Source organism: Dicentrarchus labrax, unplaced genomic scaffold (assembly GCF_905237075.1).
Source record: "Dicentrarchus labrax unplaced genomic scaffold, dlabrax2021, whole genome shotgun sequence".
Taxonomy (NCBI): domain Eukaryota; kingdom Metazoa; phylum Chordata; class Actinopteri; family Moronidae; genus Dicentrarchus; species Dicentrarchus labrax.
Window position 1 is genome coordinate 8,395,691 of NW_026136707.1, and position 19,692 is coordinate 8,415,382.

The following is a 19,692-nucleotide window of genomic DNA, read 5'->3' on the forward strand; positions in this document are numbered from 1 at the left end:
GAATGTGGGGTTTTCTTATAAATTAGTTACATTCTTTCTTTATTTTACATAACCAGCAAGTCCCATGAAACCATTAAATATGATCAGTTCAACCGTGAGTAGTAAGAATCGTAGACATGTCATGTGGTAAGAATATTAATTTATTGTCAGCTTTTCTTTAATTTTGAGGGGCCTTCGATGGCACGTAAGTCTGGATCTTCTCCCACACAGAGCTTTTGACACTAGTGGCCCATTCGGTGTATCTGTCAGTCACTGGTTGGATGTGGTCTTCGTAATAAGAACCAAGAAAGCCCAGAGCTGCACCCCCATAATCCTGGACTTTAGCTTTGGCTTCTCTATGAGGTTCAAAAGTACACAAATGAGTACCAAGGTAGCTCTAAAAAGCACACACAATCACTCAATGTGTACCAAAATTTTTTTTTCTTACAATTCTGATAACTGGCAGTCATTCACAGAAAAGTGCCACTTGCTTGCATTAATGATCTGCAAGTGGATGATGAGTGCTTGTGGAAATACCTTGCTTTCTCTGTCAGCCTCTGCAGTATTCCTGGAGCGTCAGGTTGTTCTGGGGCCTGTGTCTGGGCCAAAAGTGGGCCAGATGCTGCAGGAGAGGATGTTTGTCATTTCATTCAAGCTCAGAAATAAAGACAAGGAGACTGAAGATGTAGTCTGTTTAAAGGCATACCTTGCATTAGTAAGATAAGACAGAAAACAAGCTCCTTCATATGCATCTGCCACAACGAGAGAAGTAGGAGGAGAGGAGAGAAACAGAACCATCAGCAGTTTATTCGTCATAATATTATTTTTATAATGAAGAAATTGTCTGTCATCGTAATCCATTTGCACTTCACATTAGACGCCACAACTACAACCTACCGTATTCTCAGCACATTATGTTACAGAATATTGTTTTCTTTCAACTCTGTCCCTTTTCAGCAATAAAATCACCATAACATAAATAAATCACAGATTTCAAAACTAAATTTGACCACAGGTTTATTAACATCACAACACGCATATTCAAATGATATTTTACCTTTTCCTCCGGCTCTGGTCAACAGAAGTTGAATGAAACAAGTGTTATCGAGCCATTTTATTTGTATTAGGTGACCTCAACAGCATGTACATTGGTCCAGATCGGGTGATCATTCATCGTGTTGTTTTTTTTCGCTTTATGGAGGAAAATGTGAGAGACGGCAAAACAACAGGTGATTGATTAACATTTTGCTGACAAACACAAAGTATGGGTCTACTTTCTAGAGTTTTTTGACATTCTCACAAATGAAAAATACACACATGCACACTGAAAATGCACAAACAAATCAAGTAACAAGCATTTAGAAAGATTAGGTTTAGTTTTTCTTTTATTAAATTTGAAAGACAGAAATTAAAGGCAAAAATTCTCCTAATATGAAATGTGATCTTCATTTGAGTCACATGAGAGTTGGTGATGGTTTCATCTATAACGGATAGTAATGTGATTTGTTTTTCTTTTCCCTGTTAATTGTCAGCTGGATTACATTGTTAGTGTTGGTATACAAGTTAAAACACATTACTTTTTCGATCTGCGGATACTGAACTCTTGATATCTTTTCAAGATCAACATTAGCTGAGTTCAGTAACTGTCCGAGCGCCCTTTGGATCAGATATCTCGACCCATTTGGCGGGGCTGATATGTATACAGGTTAGTCAAAGTCTCTGTTCTTGCAGGAGAGATATGGGTTTTAGTGAAGACCGGAGGCGGGTGAAAGATAGATAAACATTTTCAGGCAAGCAAAGCATTTCTGTGGGCAGAGTCCACCACAAAATCAATTTAATCTTGTCAGTACACATTCTCAATGGGAACAATTCAACACATGTTGAAATTAGAGTTCATAACTATGTTGCACTTACAAACCTGATCTCACAGCTGTCTAAACAGATGGGATCAAGATTTGTCCTTGTTTTTAAATTGTGTGTTGGGTTTTAAACATCTGTACTGTGTTAAAGATGTGTGTCTCTTACTGTGTGTGTGTGTGTGTGTGTGTGTGTGTGTGTGTGTGTGTGTGTGTGTGTGTGTGTGTGTGTGTGTGTGTGTGTTAAATCCAAGTATGTAGGTATAACATTTTGATTTGAAAACAAGAGTGTTAAAGGTTCAGATGTAGTGAATACAGTATGTTTTGCATATACTGTATAGTGTATAAATCTTGAAAATGATAGTGCCCCTTCATTTCAGAGCTTTGTGATGGCTTTTAGTTAGGAGTAGTTGCAGACAAGAATAATTTAACATCATTCATTTAAGGATTAAGTTTGCTTTTTAGTTTAGTAACATCACAAAAGTAGATAGTCCTCCAAATCCAACAGCTGAAGCACAGAAAACATTTCTTAACATGTACAATGTACTCTAAGGAACAGCTGAAAAGGATGTGCTCAGTGACTGATGGAGAAGTAGCAGTTTACTTGACATCTTTAACAAATCAAAGTGAAAGTGATTAGTTTAAGAATTGCAATCTGTGACCTCTGTGCACCAGCTGCTGACCTCTGTCACCCTGTTCTCTTCACAGGAACTGATCTCAATGAACTGGGACAACTGGTGGATTATTAACCAAACATAAACAGTGACTTTAGCCCAGGAGTTGTGAAATGCCAGAAAATCAGCCATGTTGGCAGTTGCCCTTTGGTACGAACTATTAACACAAATAAACTACCGTCGACCAGATAATGCTGGCTATTCTCTGATATCAGCTTTAGTGCCCATTCATATGAAAATGACCATAGCATAAATTAATCTTTTGATCATAGTGTCAATTCAATCACATTGTGATCAGTTGGTTTGGAATGTTTTCACATTACAGGGATTCATGGTATTTTTTATTGAAATGTCTGCTCTTTTTCGAGAAGTACTGTTCTTAAAAAAGAAGAAAAAAACCTCATTAACATGGGACTTCATTATACATGTCATGATTAGGGTTTTAGTGCAATGTAACACAGAGGCACCTGGGTTTAATGCAACTATACATATTTAGACATATTTAAATGAAGTGCAAGTTTGGAATTTGTGTTTCTGTCTGAATTGAGCCAAGACTTCTTTTAATCTTTTAATAGTCCAGCTCCAACCGTTTTTATATTGACCTTATATTAGATTTTTACCCAATTTGATAATTGTTTAAGCTAATTCTTTGTTTGAAAAACTGTACAGCTCTTTTAAATCTTATTGGAATTCTTTATTTTTTAACTTGGCTTGCAGTATTTACTTTTTGTTGTTGTTTCTGGTTCTTAATATATTTATTTTGGCTGTTATGCACCAGAATTTGGTATTTAAATTCCTTGTATGTGAAAACTTAAATAAAGCAATTAACCTCATTCTGATTCTGACTGCTTGTGTCTTGTAAATATGATTACATATGTAAATATGTATTAATTTAAGACAATGGGTGTTTAATGCAAAGCAAAAGACATGAATAAATCTGTCATAGGGCTGAGTTCATCTCGCTTTCCTTTGTCTCATGACTTAAAATATATATATATATATATATATATAATTATTATATATATACTTTATAACTAAACTGAGAAAAAAACAACCTGCAATTGTTTTGTTTTTTTCACTTTTTATAAATTTTAACATGATTTTAGAACTCAGTCATAGATTTAAAAACAGGAAGGAATAGGGTTAGGGTTAGATTTATGTAAAATATAGAGTCCATACTGTCATAGACCAGAACTGTTCATTTATTGATATCAAACAGACTCCACTTTCACTTCAGTACACTAAGATGTTCTTTCCTTTACATTGAGAAACACTGATTGTAACACAGGATTTATATATAAAAAAACATTTTTTATTTTTGATGTCTTTACATAAAAAACGTCAGTCAGCAGAGCAACGTGTCATGTGACATATCAGCGTCCCAACAGGAGAGAGTGAAGGGGTCAGAGGTCAGAAGTGGGGGTCGGAGGGCAGGTTGGAGGCTGGAGACAGAGACCTGTCTACTTAACTTCTCTACTGGGGCGAATCCCCAAACTTGGTCTTCAGCTTCTCAAACTGATCGTTAAACCAGTTCCTGTGGAGGAGCACAAAACCGCGTTACACACATCCAAAGCGTGCACGTGAACATCTGAGCGTGTGCTTTATTATGTGAAGTGTGCGCGCGCCTACCTTGAGTTGACTGCAAACTCGCTGTCTCGAATCTGATCAAGGGTAGTCTTGGCCTTCTCAGCCAGGTTTTTGCCCATCTCAGTCATCTGGTTGCCAAACTCAGCGAACCTCCGCTCGACAGTGTCTTCCTGAGCCTCTGCAGGTGAGAGGTGGACAGAGGAAAGTTACACAACATGTGAGGGAGAAACGTAGCGGGGACGTTTCTGAGCGCGTCGTTAATACACCTGACTTACCTGTGTATGCCACAAGAGCCAGCAGCAACACGGCAACGGCGAGGTACAGTCTCATCTTGGCTTTGAGTCTCTGCAGAGGAAGGACAAGTGGCTGTTTATTTACGTTAAATTAAAAAGGAGAGAGCAATGGCCTACATGTTTTTGTTTTTTCTCTTTAAGAATAGCGCCCCCGTCCGTCAGCACCACAGCGACTGGACAGCTCCCTTTACGGCCATTGCGCTCCTGACAATCTAATAACTAACTGCTGATCATTTCCAGCTGTCTATGTGCTTGAATTTCAAACACGCAAATATCAGAATTAAGACATAAATCATCTCAGCTTAAAGCAAAACTTTTGGATGAATCCAGAACTTGAGGATTATTTGATGCCCTTTCTTTGTTATTTAGTTTCAGCGCCGGCTTCCCATTGTTAAGAAAGTAACAAATACTTTTTTTTTCAGTTCTAGGAGTGATGCAAATGAAATGTAAAACATACCTGCTTTCCGTCTGAGAGGAGAAAAAAAATCGAGTGTGTTAGAGTGCTGATGTGTGTTCCTCTTTATAAGCCTGCTCGGGTCCAGGAGGGTGACGCAAAACGGCAGAATTAAGTCAACATGTACACGTGGTGACCTTGCGGTGTCACTGCCCCCTTTATTGACCAGCACCGATGTGATTGCATAAAAAGATATTGATACTGATTGTGAGCCCCCTCCCCTGAAGAAATAAGTCACGTATCTAATTGCATTATGTTGTGAGAATGGTTGATAATGCAGCAGGCTGATGAGGTGAATCTAAAGGAAAAAAAGTCATCATCCACGCTGTGCACAGTATCTGATTAGCATTCACATGTTCACAAGAGGATGTGAATAAACAGGAGCAGATGGCTCATATTAATATCAGTTATTGAACAGGTCACAGCCTGGAGATGATGTTAGGGGTTCCACTCTTTAAAAGATTTAGAGTTTAGTCCTCAGCAACAATGGTGTTGACAGATACGGTGAAATGTGATGTAGAAGGAACATAGTTCAGCACTGATAACAAAATAAATTTGGAAGCTCCTTTGGACCTGATGTGTTGGCCAAGCATGTTTAGACCCTGTGGTGTCAGACAGCCTTACATCTGTTGATAATGTATTTATTGGTTTATTGGTACTAAAATCAAGTAATTGGACTGTTACAGGAATAAATTCAAGTAGTTAATTTGTTAGCATGATGCACATTCTTCACATCATGTAGATTCCTCATAAAAGTACATTTGTTTTTATCACTTCCATGTCCTTATTTGTTATGTTTTGATGCTGATATTTTACATATTTTGCAGTGTTGCAAGAAATATTCAGATCCTTTACGTACATTAAAGTATCCACACTATGAAAGCACTCCAATACAAATAAATATCCTGCATTCAAAATTTAAAGCAAAAGTGAACGTAGTCATTATGCAAAATGGCCAGTGTCAGTGTTATTATTGACATATACAAATCAGCCATAACATTATGACCACTGACTGGTGAAGTGAATAACAGTGATTATCTGGTTATCACGGCACCTGTCAGTGGGTGGGATATTTTAGGCAACAAGTGAACATTTTGTCCTCAAGTTGATGTGTTAAAAGCAAGAAAAAACGTGAGGATTTGTGCAACTTTGACCAGGGCCGAATTGTGATGGCTAGATGACTGGGTCAGAGTATCTCCAAAACTGGAGTTCCTGTGGGGTTTTCCCAGTCTGCAGTGGTCTCGACGGGCTTATATGTGACCAAGCCTCATTGATGCACGTGGGGAGTGAAGGCGAGCTACTGTAGCTCAAACTGCTGAAACAGTTAATGCTGGTTCTGATAGAAAGGTGTCAGAAAACACAGTGCATCGCAATTTATTGGTATGGGGCTGCATAACATTAGGACCACCAGGGAGCCAAGGTGGTCCTAATGTTATGGCTGATGGGTGTATAAACATGAAAGTGATGCTTATATATTGTATTTAGTTCAAGTTGAGCTAATTTTAACTGTCTTTAGTGCTGGGTAGTTTAAGATATAACAATTCACTAAGATGAACATATTTTTGTATCCTGTGCAAGTAACTATGGCTGTAAAATAAATGTAGTGGAGTAAAAAGAACAATATTTCCTGTTGTATAAATTAGCATTAATTTAAAATTCTCACGTAAAAAAAATTTTACTTAAGTAAATGTATGTCTACTTTACACTACTGTCTTTTAATCATGCATATTAATTCCTTTTTCTTTTGGCCAAGTCTGCTGAATAAATATTTTCACTCACTCATCCCTCAGACCTACATTTCTAAATGGTGCCATGTGTATTTTGGTTATGGGGCATAAGTCACTGATAACTAACACTCTCAAAAGCAGACTGCTTTTCTGCAATGTCCTACTCTTTTTTGGTGTGTTTTTCCGTTTCATGTCTCTGTTATCCAGACCTTCCCTTTCTCAAAAGGGAAGTGAGTCAGACAAAGCCTTATGTGGTCCATCTTGTACATTAGCATGCAACAGAAACAGTACAGTGAACTGCAGTAACCCTCATTACAACTGTGACCTGAGTTAGAGGCAGGAAGTCTGTCTGACTGTTTAAAGGCTTCGTCACTGCTTAACATATCTGTTTTCACACCAAGCAGTCTGCTGCAAAGGGCCAAATGCCTGTTTATTGCCGATGACTTGGCCTATAAGGTGCTATCACTATGATGAATAGAATACAATTGAGTTAAATGAGCCTTCACATGACTCAGCACTCACACATTATTTCTGAAAGACTAAATCTCCATCTCTTTTGTCATGAGGTGGCCGGTGGGTGTATGTATAAGCTTGTGCTTGCGTGCATATAAGCTCCTCTTGAATAATTGTAGGAGGCATAGGGCGTGAAAGTGCACGCCTTGCGTGCTCCCAATTTGCAATAACAAGCTTACAAAAAGACTGTTTTTGTGTTTGGCCAAGGGCCCCTGTGGTGACTGGTGTTGTATGCCAGCTCTGAAGGGGAGGGAAAGGATGGAAAGAAGAGTGGGGGTTGTATTAGGAGGTAAAATCTCTGCAGGGGTGTTTTGGAGGGGTAACTAGCAGTCATTGGCTAGCTAGCACCTGATAGTTTGCTGGGACTTTTTTTGTTGCTGGGCAGTGCTCAGACGGCAGACACCCTATAGGAGCAGACGGAGCAGAAGTGCTGAACTGGCAGGATGCTTGTGGTTTTCCTGTTTTTACCATCCATGACTGATCCTGAATAACAACGATCCTATGTAGGAGTTTCACTGGTCTGTTAAAGGGGAGGTTTCTAAATAAACACTGGTTCCTGAAAGGAGTGATATCATAGGAGACAAACACCTAGTTGTGGTGTTAGTCACTCTTTCACTTTACATGCAATAACCTTTAACACAGATAGAAAGGGTAAACATGTTTTTTAATTTTATAGAGAAAATAAACGGGTTAAATGAAAAAATAATTGACTTTCAGAGACATATCAATGTACAGTTATCTATTACTCTGCATATTCAAAACCACCATTTTTGAAGATGATGTTTTAGTGAATTTGGTCTTTATTTCTGTAGAACACAGTAGAAACAATTTGGGGTCAGAAAAGGTGATTATGACGATTTTTGATAAACTAAACTAAATAAAATGAATGAATAAAATCGCTATTATGGCACATCACAAGCATAAATCATGTTACATACATTCTCAAGTGATAAATTTATCTGACCTTTTTAAATTCACATTTCACAATTTTATATTAATTACACACACCTCCAAGTGATTCTTAAGCAGTTAGTAACTCCCTGAGTAAAATGGATCACAGAAAATGTGTGTTCTGTTCCTGAAACTCACAGACTTTGTGTTTCTTTCTGAGGCAAATGTAGTTTACTTTATCTTCCAAAAAAGAAAACACAGCTGCATCTGTGCAGCATGGATTCAAGTGAAGGGGTCAGAGGAGAGGAGAGGAGATGAACAAGGGACAAATGGTGTCCTCTACTGGCCTCTGCTCTGCACTTCAAAGGGAAAATCCTGCTGAGTTTAATAAGCACAACAATTTAAACTTCTTTCGATTGGAAGAGTAAGAAATCTGAGTTTAGGAGAGTCATGACCACCCTTTCCCCTGAGGCTGGTCCAGATGTATTCCAAGCTGAAAATTCTATTTTTTGACTTACATCCTTTGCATCTAAAGTAACTGAATCCACTATAGTGTCATGAGGTTTTCTGTTTTGGGGCAGATAAGTTTCTTAATGGTTCAAAAGTCATGTCAGAAAAACAATAGTTATTTTAAAAGACCCATGTTGAATGTTTTTTTTTAGGTCATTTTTGTATTTATTGAATAGTAAATATATAATATTTAGTGAAAAGACCGTCAGGAAACCTAAGGCGAGAGAAAGGGGTATGACGTGCAAAAAATGGTCCGCTGATAGAAACAAACATTACATCGTGTAATGATACATATTTTAACCACTAGTCCACCAGGATGCACATGTTGTACTGTATATGTGAATGTGGGCACACTGCTTACAAACACCATTGTATGTGTGAATGTCTCTTATTGACATGTCTGAACAAATATATGTATACAGCTGCAATGAATATTATCTGAGCCTAGATAAAGTGCGGCCAAAAAGAGAATTCAATCTGGGGCACAGCTTGTTCCCAAATGCCTGGATAACGAGAAAGGAATCTGGGAACAGATCTTAACAAGTCCAGACTAGAAAAACAGTTCAGTTACAGTCCAAGTAAGGGTTGTGGGGTGGTGGCGCCTGTTTGAGGAGAGGAAAGGGAGAGGATTGGGGTGGAGTACAGGTACAGAGAGAGGGAGCAAATGATAGTATTAAGAATAATTATTTCTTCGGAACAGTACATTTAGGTCACAATTCAGCAAATACACATCACTGTGTGCATGTTTGAGGGGCTCAAACACACAAAGGGGCAAATAGCTTCAGATGCATGTGCTTATGTAATTATCCCTTGTAGTGTTATGCAACAACTACTAAAAGAACATATTGGGGGAATTTTCAGGTTTAGAGCAGTAGGGAGTTGTATTAGAAGTACATTGGTGAAAGCCTTTAAGGCATTCTTCTAGAGATTTTAGATATAACATTACATTTAAACTGCCATAGAGACTACAAATACAATAGTGGATCACCAATTGCTTTGTGAAGTGTCCACTTGTCAGCGTAACTAAACCTCATCTTAAATAATAGATTACTCTTCAATGTTTCATCAGAGAAACCAACAGTGGAAACCTCCATCTTTTCTAGGTTCTTTATTCACTCAGCACTGGTCAGAACAGTGCAGCCACAGGCAGTGCACTTACAGTGAGCAGCATGGTGGGCATATGTGGAACACAAGGGACACTCTATAGTCAGACTGAAAAACAGGCAGCATTACACTTTACTCTCTTTGTCGTACTTGCATCAAGTCATTTTACATTCCACTTCTCTGTGAACAACAAGAAATGCAGACAATACAGAAGGACACTTTAGTGGTTTAGTATCACCTCGAGAAAAATTCAGTGCATTTATTGAAATGAAAGACGATGTTCGGTGCATTTAGGGGTGGAATACCTCAAACTCAGCAGTTATATTTACAACCAAACAAAATGTAGGAAGCTCAAGACAAAAACTTGGGGGGATAGGCAGCTAGAAGTTTCAAAGTAGAAAAGCGAAGCATATTACAAATAATTGTCTCCTGTTTGTGTATTAAAGGTTGTTATCGGCTGGGGTGCTTGTGTTCAGTGACAGGAGTCGATAAGAGAAGAAAGGGTGACTGTGCAGAAGAAAGAACCTAACAGATGTTTATCTGCTGAATGTTCTGTTAACAGTCAGCACCTCATCCTCCCTCCTTCATCTCATTAACCCCCTTACCCTGAACAGTGGAGCACGCAAATAAAGATATCATCTGTAATTCTCAACTCCCCCATTCCCCTCTTTGTCAGGGTATTAAGAAATCAGTGGTTTACACATCCATCTACAACCCTTTGAAAACCCTCAGTCTTTCTCTAGGCAGTGGCAGTCTCTTTGACTTTGTCCACGATGCCCTCAAACTGCTCACGGATCTTGGTGGCATAGGGGGAGAACATCTCGGTCAGCTCATCGATCCTGCCTTCCAGGGAGGTGCGCAGGTCCTGGGCGGTGGCCTCCAGCTGGCTTCTGATGCCCTCAGCCTGAGTCTCCAGCTGCTGGCCCAAGCCCTCAGCCTGGGTCTTCAGGATGGTAGAGATGTCGCTAATCTTCTTTGTGGCGCTGTCACTGGCCTGCTGGACGTAGGGCTCAACCTGCTCCCTCGCGGCCTCCAGGTTCTGGGAGGTGCGGGACTGGAGCTCACCCATGTAGGTGGCCACGGTGCTTGGGAGTGAAGAAGAAGGACACAGTTAGGTTTCATATTACAAGAGATTCTTAAAAAATTGTCAAAGTGCAAAAGCCTCCACCCCACTTACTCGTGAATCTCCTGAGTGTCCTTGTTCAGGCGTTTCTTCAGCTTGTGGGTGTAGGAGTTGATGCGGGCGCGGACGTCATCGCTGTTTTGCTCCAACATGGTCTTGAGCTCGCCTAGATACTCAGTGCTGCGCTCCTTGGCATCCAGCATGTCCTTCTGGAGTTTGTTAGCCAGGAGCTGCAGGTCCTGAGACAGCTGGCCTGTGGAGGCATCGGTGTAGGGGGTCAGCTTGGTCTGGATGTCGTCTCTGTATGTTGTCAGCTCTGCCATGGTGTCAGTGATCAGAGTGCTGGAAGCAGAAGAAAAGAAAGGTCAGATGTTAGGGATGTAAGCACAGTGCAACATGTGGAAGTAGAGGAATTAAGGATGGACTAAATGCATATAGAAAATCACTTACTCTAGCTCCCTGCTGAGCTGGGAGGCCTTGATGTCCTCCACAACTCCATCAGCCTTTTGGTTAATATCAGAAACGTACTGCCAGAAACGATCCACGGTTTCCTCCCATTGGTTTGGGGTGGCATCAGTCTGGTGCACAGCACGGGCATTGCAGCCTGTGGACACATGTGGGAAAGCTTGGATAAATACACAAACATTACATCTAATAAAAATTGATCATAGTAAATCCTAGACCAGCAGTGGACTTACCGGTGATGACTGCCAGAGCAAGAATCAGAGATACAGCCTTCATGATTGCTGGACAGACAGACAGATACACCTGTGAATTGAAGAGGTAAGCAATCAGTAATATAATTCAGTAATAAAACAGATGTAGCAGATATTTTTTACCTATTTATATAGCTATACAGTTTAAGCTACCAATGTTAAAATGAAAAAAAAACCAATAACAGAGCATTAATAAAAAGTACATTTAGGTAATAAAAATCAAAAAATCAGCAGAACAAATGTAATATAGATAAACTAAACTAAAGTAGTTTCTGTCAGCTGGCATTAAATAAGAAGACATTTGGTCTCTCTGCGCGCTGTGCAGCCTTCTCACTCACCTGAGAGGTTGAGCCTTCTCCGTGCTCCCCGAACGGAGACTGAGGGCTTTTATACAGTCCCAGGAGGCTGCTGCTGCTGCGCGTGTGCGCGCACGGAGCGGGGGTGTTGCTCGCGTGCGCACGCCTTCACGTGGTGATGATGATTGTTGTCGGTTGCACGGATTCCTGTTTCTGTCCACGCAACGTGCCACCAACATCACGTCCGAAGTTCTCATAAGGTTTGCATTGTTGGTTGAGCAATGTGACTGAAAGACAGGGTGAAACGTTCAGGGTCACGGATAAATATTTGGTTGTTTTCATGTTTCTAATACAGTTTGCAAAGATTTTACAACACAGAGCCTTCCCTGGTGTTACTTGAAAGTAGCATTTTCAATCTGATTCAATCAATATAAGTCTTTGCTTTAGGCTATATGTTATGCCTACTTTATCCCTATACTCAGAGGTGGTAATAGTAGCGATATTCAGATATTTTACCTAAAGTAGTCACACTACAATGTAAAATACAAGTAAAAGCTGGTGGAAATGAAGCTACTTCGAACTATTTTAAACACTTGCTTGCTCAAATTATAACAATCCATAACAATACATTATAGGCATATACTAACCATGAATGGAAAATAAAGAAATAAAGATAGTGCAGTAGACTATAAAGCACAATATTTCCTGCTGAAGTGTAGTGGAGAAGAAGTATAAAGTACTATCAAACAGTCAAGTAAACTATAGCTACCTTGAATATGTAGCCTACTTCAGAACAATACTTGAGTAAACGTTACCACTGCTTATATTCCACTGCAGTGAAAAACATACCTTTTACATTTATCAGAAGGCTGAAGTATTTATCAGATTCAGATCTTACATGTAAAACAAAATTAACTTTATATTAATTATTATTATTATGTTATTATTAATTATAGATTTAGCAACATCTTTAAAGTATGTACCAAGGATTGTGGTTCAGCTGGTGAAATCATTAAATTCTTAACTGTTTGGAAATGATATCTTATATAGTATATGTTGCTGCTAACTTTGTGCTTTTACTGTACTTTACCTTTATTTTTTACGTGGTGGTGTTAACTGACTTCACAGGGTTTTCTCTGATCATTATCATCAAGTGGTCTTATTTGAATAAAAATCCTCCTGGCACTGGGATGTAAATGAGTCTTTCACACATGCATTTCAGTCTAAATTTTCTGCCATTGCTGACCATTGACACTCCACTAATCCGCCCCCTACAGACACACAACCCCCACCGGCACATATGGCCTCTTTACATGACAACCCGCACTCTCGTATTTCAAATGTTGAATATTGCACATGTGAACTTTCTTTATACGGATCATATGCACCAGATTCAATTTTCTATGTACTGTACCGCTGCATAACATAGAGCTATACATTACAAGTGCCTTAAGTGCAAATAAGATGTCAGCACTACAAGAAGGGCATGTTCAGGCTTGAGGGCAATCAGATACAACAAGCCCACTGTACAATTACAGGATTACAGGTAACAAAATACAGAGAACACCAACTATTTTATTACATATACAACAACTGAACAAAAAAACAGACTGTTTTTATCTTTTAGTAGAACTTCCAAGAATTTCCCAGGATTTTGAAATTTTGGAAAGGGATGTTTGATGCCAAAAGAAAGTGTTTTCCCCAGCTTATTGAGCAACACATGTTTGTTTAGTAGCAGAACATAACTGCCAACCCCAAATGACTACTTGCCCCCTCCATCAAACAGACCTGTTACTTTCATTTTAATCATAACAAGACAGGGAATCAAACACATACTTCTCTATTCTTACTTAAAGCTTTACCAGTGACAACAAATCAAAACAAAACTGAATTCAAGCCAAAATAATGACTAAAAGCTATTGGTTAAGCAATAAACAAATCTGTGTATTTATTTTATTTATAGTATTTTGTAGTGCTATATTTTTATTAGTCCACCACAATAACTTACAAGTGATTTAATTACTTGTGTAAAGGTACGTTTGTAGCTATCATGTAGAAAAAATTGTTTAATATCGAAGCAGCAGAGATCTTAGTTGGTGTATTATTGCCCACTGAGGGCTCTACATGCTGTTACATTCAGTCACCTCTCTGTAAATGTATTCTAGTATGTTACCATCATCGGCCAAGAGGCCCCCACATAAAAGTAGGGAAAACATTGTGTAACTTCTCTGTCATACTTTACCAGTTATGTTTAGTATTTTCACGTGGCAAAATAACTGTAAACCAACTCATTTTAAAGAAAACGTCATAATTTTACAAATCACCTATAATTTGCAAGGCTATAGCCTACATGTCATGACATATCAGTGATTTTAGATATGAAGTAAACTCTGACTCAATTGCTGCCCATGTGTAATGACCTTTGGTCTTTAGGACTTGGCCTCTTTGTTGTCAGCCCAACAGATTTCATTCTTTGTCGTTTTTCACAGAAATCCAACTTTACACAGGAACAAAGTTTAAATGGGCAGGCTTAGTCAGGTAATTAGTGTGAGAACATGATAACATTAGTGTGTGATAACCCAGAGGGGTCAGCTATGTGTTAAGTGACTGGGAGACCCTGCCCATTGTATTGTTCAACTATCTTGTAATGAAGGAAAATGTTCTTTGTTTAAATGATGATTAAAAAAAAACAATCAACAATGGGATGAAACAGTGTTGTAGGTGTCACTTTTCTGTCAAAGACAAAAGACCTTTGACCTAGGCATTCCACAACAGTAGTGTGTCATATGTGTGTGTGGCTGCAGAAGGTGTGTCACACACCAAATTAGCCAGATAACAAGTCCGGTCCAGTTCAAACAGGCAAACAAATCAAGATCAGTCATTTAATCCCATTATTCTGCATAAAACATTGTCACCCAAACACTTTCTGCTTTTACACATTCAAGGATTTTCTTTTTCTATTCTATCACATTTGTGGAACACATTTAATGTCTTGTGTGAAACATTCGACTACAATAGCTACTAAGATGTATTTACAGTATGGAGAATGATTCAACTATAAACTCTATATATTGTTTTTATTATGCAGAGGTGATGGACTACAGTGACCAAACTAGACACATGTACCAACAGAGGTCACAGGCCAGAACACACAAAACCACAGTGCCGTGCCCTCTGGACAGACGGGGGAAGTGAAACAGAGAGAATCAACCATGAGGTAATACAGTAAAATATCTGACACAGTCAAAACTACAGCTGCTTCTCCTTTTGCTCCATAACAACGGAGGCAATGTCCAATGTCGCTCAGGCAAGGGAGTGTGTAAGGACATCTTTATGAAATAGTGTGAACGACAGTAACCCCAGCCTGATGTTGTTCTCTGGAAGTTGGTTTGAAGAATTTGGTTTTTGGTTAGGTCTGGATGATCTCACCTCTCTGAAAAGGGAAACATCTGTTTAGACGAGTCAGCGAGGTTATTACAGTTAACGTCTGTGGGTTAAAAGTTGTTGAACTAAATGTTCAAGTTCAGAATTTAGTGTTTTTTCGGCAACTCATCCCCCCCATCATCTGGCTCTGAGTCAGAGTGGTATCAGCTGATGAGGATGTGTGCCGAAAGAGCCAAATGTCTGAGAGTGGCTGCTGAAATGGCACTGTAGTGAAGGCTTGAAGCATGCGGCAGCTAATGCATATCTATCAACTAAAGTAACCTTGAGTCAGATTCCTGGCTGCTGTCATTTGCTGTACGATGCACAGAGTGAGGGGATCATGGTGTAGTTAGCTTTTTAAGATAAAGGGCATATTAGTGTCTAATAATGAGTTTATGTGTGTGCCGCAACCTGATTGTTAGGCAACCGTATTCATTTGGTGTAAATTACATCTAATTAAAGGATTAGCTCGCCATTTTAGGAAATACGCTTATTCGCTGTCTGGTTGAAGGATAAGATTGATCCTACTCTCATTTTTTGTATGTTCCATCCATAGACTGCATTAAACATGAATGTAGTCTCCGTGACGTCGCCAATAGTGTGCGTGGAGTTGAGGTGGGCTGAATGAAGCCTTGTTTCTGAAACTATCCGCCTGTGATAGCACCCACCTGTCACTCAAAGAGGTCATACCCTTGATTATGAATAAATTTAAACCAAAACAACTTAAACGGGGGACTTGTATAAAAAATTCACCCTGTACAGTTGTCATAAACAGAGAAACAAAATTTCCCCCAGGGATCAATAAAGTATTTCTGAATCTGATTCTGATTCTGAAATTGGCTATAGAGACCAAAACCGTTTTTTGAACCAGGTTGTAAACATTGTTCATTTCTGCTGTGAAGCTTGGCAATTTCTCATGGGGGTTGTTCCCAGTCTCAAGTGGCCATTTGAGGAACCGCAGTTTTTGGCATTCCAGTGTTGGCTACATTTGCAGGCCACAGAGGTTGCCATTTGGTTGAGACATTTGTTAAGTTTTAAAAGTGCAACTCAGCGTCCTCATAGACACAGAATCATCAAGTACAGTAAAATGCAATTTTCATTGATGTTACGCTCATATTACAGCAAAAGCTCTCATCATCTCATGTCAACGGGTAATTGTATAATTAGCTGAAAGTCGTTGTGCTTGCCAAGAAAAGCTATTGAGATTGACGGTCTCCTTCGGCCATGCTGGTGTGAAGTACATACTTGTTGAGGACTTTAGTTTAAGAAATGCAAGTAATGCAATGCTTCAATCCAACTAATTACATCTTTAAGTCATAAAATATACAATAGTGAGTGTTTTACACTCATTGCGGGAAATTCCCTGAATGTCTTATGTTGTCAAAGAAGCTGTTAATGTGTTTTGTAATTACTGACACTGACTGTCCAAAGATGTTTAATCTATTTAACCCAGGAGGTTGCCACTTGGTTCACGAAGCTAAAGCCAGGAGTAGCTTAGCTTAGCACAAAGGCTGAAAGCAGGGGCACAGACTGAAACAGCAAGCTTAGCTCCTTCTGTCTTTTAAAAGAAAAGGCCAAGCCAACAAGCACATTTCCCTAAAATGTGGAGGTATTTTGGTAATATATTTATTTTAATACATTTTCTTGCAGCTGAAAATATGAGATGAAACGTAACTGATTCATTCAGGGATACAGAGTAAGGATGATAATGACTGCCTCAGTTATGTAACTTATCAAAAGCATGTAAAAGTTTTTTTTAAGTCAAGACTCTGCAATAGTCTGGCCAGTCTGCTTCAACAGTTACAAAAACATGTAACTCTGTGGAAGAAGTCTTTGTTTGAATAAATCCATTTTCTTCTACACCTCCCTAGATATACTAATTTATCAGAAGGGTATATGATGAAGAAAACAAAATAATTGTAATAGTGTAGAACAAGAAAATGAAAAGGAAGGAGAAAAAGTGAAGCCCTGTAAGCATTTATAGCAATACATAAAGAAAAGCTATTATGGCTTTTAACTTTAAAACATGGACATTCAGAATATACCTAAAACATTCACATAATCGGACATAAAAAGAAATCAGAGCTGTGTGTGTGCTTGGAGGGTTAATGGTGAGCATAGTCTGTGACAGCTGGGGGCAGAACAGAGGAATGTTGTTTGCCACTGGGTAAGGCAGCGATCTGGCAGAAGGGATGGAGGCACAAAAGGAAAAATAAAAAAACAAGGTGAAGCAGGATGTGTTTATGAACTTCCAGACTTGCAGAGACAAACCTGAACATGCCCCGTCCAAGACCCACAACTGCATTGTACAGGTGCGTGGCTGGGGGGTGAGATTTTGCAATCAGACACGGAACAAACAAGAAAGGCTCTATTCTCCACTGATTTTTTGTGTGGAGATAATAAAAATAGTTTCTTATAAATATAAATCCATACATCAGAAATGGCTGGCCGCTGTGTTGCACATGAATATATGCTCTATATGTTCACCAGATGGCGCTAATTATTTTCAGAGATTCAAGTCAAGTTTTTATGTTTTTTTTTATGTATTGGACATTTGTGAAGCAGTTCGAAAGAAAATGATTGTGAGAATATGTATATATTAGCATAGTGAAAAAAATATACTTGTTTTGAAGTTGATTTAGCTGATCAAACCATTTAAGAATGTAGGTGTGAGTAATCACATTGGAGACACTGTTTCTAGTTTCAGACACCACAATTAGTTTTTCATTTTTCGTATTTATTTATTTTTTACTTGCCTTCGTTTGCCAGAAAAAACTTTAAACCTTGCCAACATTCATTTAAAATTTCACCAGGACTGTATAAATGACATCAGTAGCAGCAAACTGACAAGGTTATGTTTTGGTTTTGCTTTATTTCCATAATATAGGAAGAGAACACAGTGTGTGGTCACAGACCAACACTCAATATTTATTATTTATCTATTGTTTTAATACTTTAAATATATCTAAAGACATTTTGAACTTTCAAAACTGGTTGTACTGTTAACAATATGGACGTGTTCCTGGGTGGGATCAGAGAATTAGTTTCATTGGATGCAGTTTCTTTCTGTTTAACTTGTGGTGGAGGTTGACTTAGTTGGCTTTGGTGAAGGACTCATAGAGGGAGGTGAGACGAGCCTGGAGGTCCTGGGCATAGGGGTCCAGCCTTTCCCTCAGATCATCAACGTAGGGGGCAGCGATTTCTTTCACCTGCTGGGCTCCCCGAGTCAGCTCACTCTGGACTCTCTCGGTCACGGGCACAAGACTCTCCTTGAAGTCCACCAGGTGCTGGTCCACCTTCTGCTTCAGGTCATCAGTGTAGGGTCCCAGCTGAGCCTGCAGGTCCTTCATACTCTGCTCCAGGCTGGTCTTCAGCTCCTCACTCTTCTGCATCAAGGTGGTCCTCAGGGCCTCAGAGTCCACGGATTCTGCGTAGGGGGCCAGCTCCTGTTTAAGCTGCTCCACTCTCTGCTGAATCTGGGCCTTCATGTCCTCGGTGTAGGGCTCCAGCTTGTCCTTGGCGGTGTTCAGCTCCTGGGTCACACGCTCTCTCAGCACATCAGCCTCTGTGGTGACTTTGGTGATCAGGTCCTGGGCTACAGGGGGAAGCTGCTCCTGCAGGGAAACTGCATATGTGCTGGCCATGTCGGCACTCTCTGTCAGACGGGCACTAGACAAGAGAGTAAACAATGACATAAAGTTTTGTTCATATTTTAATTAGGAGAAATTTAATGTTGGTCACAATGGTATTGTCTGACCTACCTCACATCCTGTCCAAACTGAGATTTCCTGATCATCTGGAGGGTATCATCAGCTGTCTGGGTGGCTTTGCCAACATAGTCCCAGAATGCATCAGTCATCACTTCCAGCTGTGGCTTGGGTGCATCAGCATAGAAGAGGTTGGCTTGACAGCCTGTTGGATGGAAACAAGTAAAGTTTAAACAGCAGTTTGACATTTTATCAGCCTAATCTGAGACATATGTACCCCTTAGAGGCAAGGCTTGTTTATCTTGAGTATATTAGTAGAAAGGCTCCAAAAAAGAAAAATTATATTTTGCCATCATACTCACCACTGAAAACGGCAAGGACGAGCACAACAAGGACCTTCATGGTTCTTCGACCTTATGAAAAAAAGATACAAAGCTTGTTAGAACAGCACATTCACTAAGAAGTATTTCTGAAATGAAAACGTCAACTACTAGGCTGAGCCAGTTCTTCATCTTCTTACCTGAGTTTGCTGAGTGTATCTGCAAGTCCACTTGGCAGCGCTTGTGTTGAGCTGGTGAGGTGCTGCAGCTTATATAGCAAGCGAGACAGTAATAATCCCAAAGTCCAAGTTGTAGTGCCTTGCTGTCACCTTGCCTCACCCTGCTGTCCTCTGGACATTTTGCGCAGCCAAGTCGATACTGTTGCATCAATTCACATACAGGCTGAGTACATAACCCTTTTAATCCAGTGATCATCTGCCAGATATACATTATTATTTCAAAACATGATTATTTCTACATTAATTTATGGCCTAAATGTGTCTGCGATTCATCAGTGTT

General features: G+C 39.5%; 2 protein-coding genes and 1 long non-coding RNA gene across 3 annotated transcripts; all 3 read right to left on the reverse strand.

The window, feature by feature from the left end:
* Positions 1 to 232: 232 nt before the first annotated feature.
* LOC127367312 (uncharacterized) lies at positions 233 to 1,156 on the reverse strand. The gene is made up of 4 exons (XR_007885460.1): positions 1,037 to 1,156; positions 686 to 731; positions 517 to 601; positions 233 to 335 (listed from the first exon to the last, which is right to left on the reverse strand). It is a non-coding gene; the product is annotated as an uncharacterized LOC127367312 (long non-coding RNA).
* A 2,532-nt stretch (positions 1,157 to 3,688) lies between these two features.
* On the reverse strand, positions 3,689 to 4,996 carry apoc1 (apolipoprotein C-I). The gene is made up of 4 exons (XM_051407202.1): positions 4,847 to 4,996; positions 4,372 to 4,441; positions 4,139 to 4,274; positions 3,689 to 4,043 (listed from the first exon to the last, which is right to left on the reverse strand). Exons 2-4 carry the CDS (start codon positions 4,424 to 4,426, stop codon positions 3,983 to 3,985), a joined length of 252 nt encoding a protein of 83 aa, XP_051263162.1. The 5' UTR covers positions 4,427 to 4,441; positions 4,847 to 4,996; the 3' UTR covers positions 3,689 to 3,982.
* A 4,581-nt stretch (positions 4,997 to 9,577) lies between these two features.
* LOC127367315 (uncharacterized) lies at positions 9,578 to 19,484 on the reverse strand. The gene is made up of 10 exons (XM_051407067.1): positions 19,374 to 19,484; positions 19,216 to 19,266; positions 18,908 to 19,058; positions 18,248 to 18,815; positions 12,240 to 12,253; positions 11,766 to 11,889; positions 11,410 to 11,479; positions 11,162 to 11,315; positions 10,766 to 11,053; positions 9,578 to 10,673 (listed from the first exon to the last, which is right to left on the reverse strand). Exons 2-10 carry the CDS (start codon positions 19,253 to 19,255, stop codon positions 10,328 to 10,330), a joined length of 1,755 nt encoding a protein of 584 aa, XP_051263027.1. The 5' UTR covers positions 19,256 to 19,266; positions 19,374 to 19,484; the 3' UTR covers positions 9,578 to 10,327.
* Between the last annotated feature and the right edge of the window lie 208 nt (positions 19,485 to 19,692).